At 39.3% G+C, this 4,931-nt stretch overlaps 1 protein-coding gene across 1 annotated transcript; it reads right to left on the reverse strand.

Moving 5' to 3' along the window:
* Positions 1-2,906: 2,906 nt before the first annotated feature.
* Positions 2,907-3,656, reverse strand: INH3 (inhibitor-3). The gene has a single exon (XM_010247416.3). The coding sequence runs from the start codon at positions 3,505-3,507 to the stop codon at positions 3,136-3,138; it is 372 nt and encodes a 123-aa protein (XP_010245718.1). The 5' UTR covers positions 3,508-3,656; the 3' UTR covers positions 2,907-3,135.
* Positions 3,657-4,931: the final 1,275 nt, after the last annotated feature.

A 4,931-nucleotide genomic window follows, 5' to 3' on the forward strand; every position in this document is an offset into this window, starting at 1 on the left:
AGATTAAAAAAAAAAAAGCCTTTCAAATACTTAAAGTTGAAGCCTTAGCTTTTGCAAACAGGATCTCAAATAGCAAAATTTCCACAGAAAAAGTAATAACAGTATAACTGGTATTTGATTCCTACTCCTAAAATAGAATGAACCATAACTAAAATCACAAAACCAATCTCTGTGGGCCATAAATTTAGGTCAGGGGCATTGCCCCAAATCCCCACATGGACTTGTTTGGGCTTGCCTCAAGGTCCTATATAGACGCAGAGGGCTGACCTAGGATTAAGAATAAAAGATATTTTACATCACTCTAGCTATTTGAAGTAATGCAACTAGGAGATAAGCAAAATGGTGATTTTTTTTTTTTGATGAATAGTAAAATGGTGAATTGTCGAGTGCTTGAAACACTTTGGTATAATCCACACATGCTTGCTTTCACTTCCACATTTTCACTTTGAACATATTTTATATGTTATGTTTATGTATTTTAATTTGAGCCAATAGTCTTCTTAAAACATTTAACTTCTTTTGGAATTTAGGTTTTGCATTTTTTATGTATTACCTTCTTTTTTTTATTTTGCCAGAGAGTGAGTACATTAGTTCAGTGAAGGTTGTATGTGAGGACAGAACAGTGTCTTTTTTTTTTATAGGTAATAGAACAGTGTCTTAAAAGTGCATCACACAAGAAAAGCACAAAGCATTCTAGGTTCTAGTGCCCAAGGTGCAAGACACAAGGTGAGGCATGTTCCTTTTGAAATTTAGGTTTTGCATTTTTTATGTATTACCTTCTTTTTTTATTTTTTAACCTTGTGCTTTGCTTAGAAAAGGAATATGCCTCACCTTGGGCACTAGAACCTAGAATGCTTTGTGCTTTTCTTGTGTGATGCACTTTTAAGACACTGTTCTATTACCTATCAAAAAAAAAGACACTGTTCTGTCCTCACAACCTTCACTGAACTAATGTACTCACTCTCTGGCAGCATGTAAACCCATAAATCTCTCACCCCACCCTCAACCACAAGGACATCACCCAAAAAATATGATGGAAAAACAAATTATTCAGAAAGACAATGATGGTGGAGGCCTGGAAGGAGTGTAGGAATGGAGTTTTCACAGTGAAATCCTATTACAACTGTTCAGCGAAAAATCAAGTAGAAATCTCAAACTTGAAACTTGAAAGGCATTTGGGGAATTTTGATTCCACCTAGGGTGGAAGCTTTCACATGGTATATTGATTTGGATAATATTCAGACCCAAGATCACCTGAAAAGTAGAGGGCTACAAATTGTAAACAGGTATTATATGTAGACCTGTTCACAGGCCAGGCTCCAAGCTCGACCCATGAACATTTTACACTGCTTTGGACTAGGGCTTCAAGCCAGGCCAATTTGCTGATTCAAATTTTGGCAAAAGCTAGGCCAGACGCCAGCCCATCATCAGGTCCAGTTAAATGTGTGGTGAAGCAGACGAGAATGCCCATCTTCTTGTGTTATGCAGATTTTCATCTTGTATTTGGGGTAACTTCTTCAGGCTTTTTGGCATGATTAGAAGGAGTCCTAGTTGCCTAAAGGATATATTTGCATGCTAGTCAGATCTAAATGGGAATAAGAAGGCAAAAATAGATTCGCCTTGTGTTCCTTTTATGTAGTTTTAGGAGATTTAGTACGAAATGAATAGTAAAGCTAAGTCAAAGAAGTTATGTTCAACTATTGGGAGAAGAATTCTGGATTGGATTCTTGTTCTTCCTAAATTTTGAGGGGTTCTGAGAAAGACTTTTGGGGATGGTTTTTGGGCATGTTTGGATACAAGTGAAAGATCTTGATGTACTAAATGCAGCTGCAACAGGAGGGCATGATAAAGCCTTGAATTAGGAAAACAATTTATACAACTACATGTCTAATACATGATAGAGAACTGCTTCAAGCTACATCTTCCAAAAATTTTCGTATATGTAATAGGCTCCCTTCATCCATAAGATAAGGGCAAGAATGTGTCCACGTTTCTGATCAGCTAACCAAAGGAGATTGGTGAGTTTCATTTTGCTTCAATTAGACTATAAATTTGTTTTATGATTTAAAATCGTATCCCTCCAAAAAAAGTAAAATAAGAAAACACAAATAGACCTCCTTCAAGGCCAAAAAATAAAATAATAAAACAACAATGAGTGACAGAAAAATCTGGAAAATGGCAACATGAATGCCTCACTTGAGATTCTTCGGTAGAACAATACTAGCAATTAAGATAAACTCAGGAGAGGAAATTAACAAAAATATGGAATTCTATATCATAAATGCTAGTATGCTACAATGAATCCATACAAAAAAAGGAAGAACAACAAAAAATGAAGCATAAGAGGTCAAAGCTTGATTGACTCAAATATATTTAATGGTTCAATTGATCAGTTCATGATCGAATGCAAAAACACACAAAAAAAAAGTTGCAAGAATAGGTCGGATTATTCCCTCCTTCTCATGACCTTAAGATTATTATGTTAACAGGTTAACAATGCAAAGCTTGTGGAAATATAGATGCAGACTTGAGGGCGGTAGTTTGAGATAACAAATGGCGTTGGAAAAGTAGATCAGGAAGATTATCATATTTTTCAGATGCAGCTGATGTGGTAAAGAAGATGGACAAATCAGATAAATTACTGTTCATAAATTGAAAAACCTCTATTAGAATGGAATTAGTAGGGTGTTTTCAGACGTTTTGTGTTAGACATGTCAATAGAAATAGTAACACGTTAGCTCAACAGAAATCAATAATATCTTCAAATTCTACCCCAATGATATATTAACAGAAATAGAAGACAAACCCAAAAGTTCAATAAAAAGAATTTTTCGATTCTCGTTTGTGTCCAGACTATCAGAAAACCATATAGATTTTATATTAACCGTAGAGGTTAGAACACCGTAAGACATTAAAATTAAAAAATCTGATAGAAATAATTCTCCGATACGAAGTTCAAATAAACCCAGAAAACAAGGTCCCTTTAAAACAGATAAACATGCGAAATTGATAAACCAATATACATCTTACATTGAAGAATTGAAGAGGTCTATATCGTTCTTCAAGAAGGAATTAGAAGGAACCCATACATGTACACTTATAAAGAAGACGCAACCACTCCGATCAACGGCCGACTCAATCAGAACAGCAAGGGTTGCTCGTGCTAGCCTCACCATCCTTGGAACAACAACCATGATCGGCAGCATTGCCGTGGGCACCATCTTTGTTACAGCAATGACCATTCTTGTTTTCATCATCGTCGTCGCTGTCGTCTTCGTCAAAGGGCTTCTGCTTATGGAAGATACAACACTTCTTAGAGCTCTTCTTGTTAAGGAACTCGTTATCGACCGTGCCTTCCTTCCATGTGACTTTCTTTTTGGGCCGCGACAGGCGAAGAACTAGGGTTTGTTGTTGTGGCCTTTGCGCAGATGAAGAACTAGGGTGGTTTTCTAGGGTTAGGGTTGTGGTGGTAGATCCATGGGGCCTAGTACTCAAAGGTCTCGCCATGGATGTACGAACTCAAGGCTTCCTTGCGGTGCGATGGTGAAGTTCGAATCGGAAGTCGAATTGAAGAGGAAAGCGCATTTGATGCGAAGAGAGGGAGAGGGCATCAAATACGACCCCGATATAATAACAGCTCAAACATTTGATGGATGTACTAACTCTACCCTTACTTAATATCCGTTAATATTCCGTTAAAACCCACGTACACATGAAATCACGTGACATTTAAACTTCTTTTAAAACCCAATATTACCCCCTCCCTCATCCCCTTCCTTTGACCGGCAACCCCTTCCTCGTCAAACCTCTTTATCTCTTCTCTCTTACTTCTCCATCTTTCTCTCTCATACCTATGATCGGACGAGATTTCCTCTAGAAAATCAAGAAAACTTTGAAAAATCCAATTGACAATGTTATCACCCCCGGTGCCACGTACAGTGGAACAAATTCTCCCTTCGCTTCCTAGTGCCACTTGCACCACCCTTACTAATATACAAGTATATAACCCCCCTCCCTCCTCCTCTAACAAGAGTAACACTGTAACAAACACAACGGCCTACTTATTATGGTCTGATGATAAGCCTGAGCAGAATCAGACATTGATGTGAAGGATTTCATCTTCGGCGTAATTCACGTGGTGAATGACCGTCTTCCTGTCATATGCCACTCGCTCTCCAACCACCCTGCATTTTGTAGTGTATCAATTCTCAAAGGGGGGAGAGATAGACAGATGAAGATTGACTCTCTCCCAAATCACCACTAGTTAGCTCTTACCAGTGCTCTAAAAGCCATAATTGACAGATGGAATGGATGAGACAACCGTGTCGAAGCTCTCAAAAGACCACAAAAAAAAAAAACGAATGAATATAGTGGTCGCTCTCCAACCACCCTGCATTTCTCTCTCAAACTAGAAGCATACCCAAATCATTTGGGAGCCACCCAAATGAGAGTCACCCAGAACAATCACTTGTCTTGAGATTGCCCTTGCACTAATACAGACCATAAACTGTTGTGTCAGCCGGTGTGGAACTGTCGTTGCCGGTGGCAAAGCTGTTGTACTCAGACTGAAAAAAGATAAGGAACAGAGGAACAATTCTAGCTCCGGCGACCGTAAAGATAACAGGAGATCCTACACGCTCCCCTACCTGCGTTGCTTGTGACCTACCGAAGACGAGCTCGTACTCCGCGACACTCATGAGGATCTGTGCAGCGGACACTTGGGGGGCAGGGTCCTTGCCCAGAAAGCGCTTCGACAAGGGTATTATTGGCCAACAATGAAGGCAGATGCCATTGAACTCGTTAGAAAATGTGACAAATGCCAGAGACATGCCAATATTCACCACCAACCCGCTGTCGACCTCAAATACCTCACCAGTCCGTGGCCCTTTGCACAGTGGGGCATCGATCTACTCGGGCCATTCCCGCCAGTA

The sequence above is a fragment of the Nelumbo nucifera genome, chromosome 5 (genome assembly GCF_055504915.1).
Source record: "Nelumbo nucifera cultivar China Antique chromosome 5, China Antique-T2T, whole genome shotgun sequence".
Classification (NCBI taxonomy): Eukaryota; Viridiplantae; Streptophyta; class Magnoliopsida; order Proteales; family Nelumbonaceae; genus Nelumbo; species Nelumbo nucifera.

Excerpts from the sequence above, each read along its gene's own strand:
- INH3 (XM_010247416.3), bottom strand. The coding sequence starts at position 3,507 with ATGGCGAGACCTTTGAGTACTAGGCCCCATGGATCTACCACCACAACC.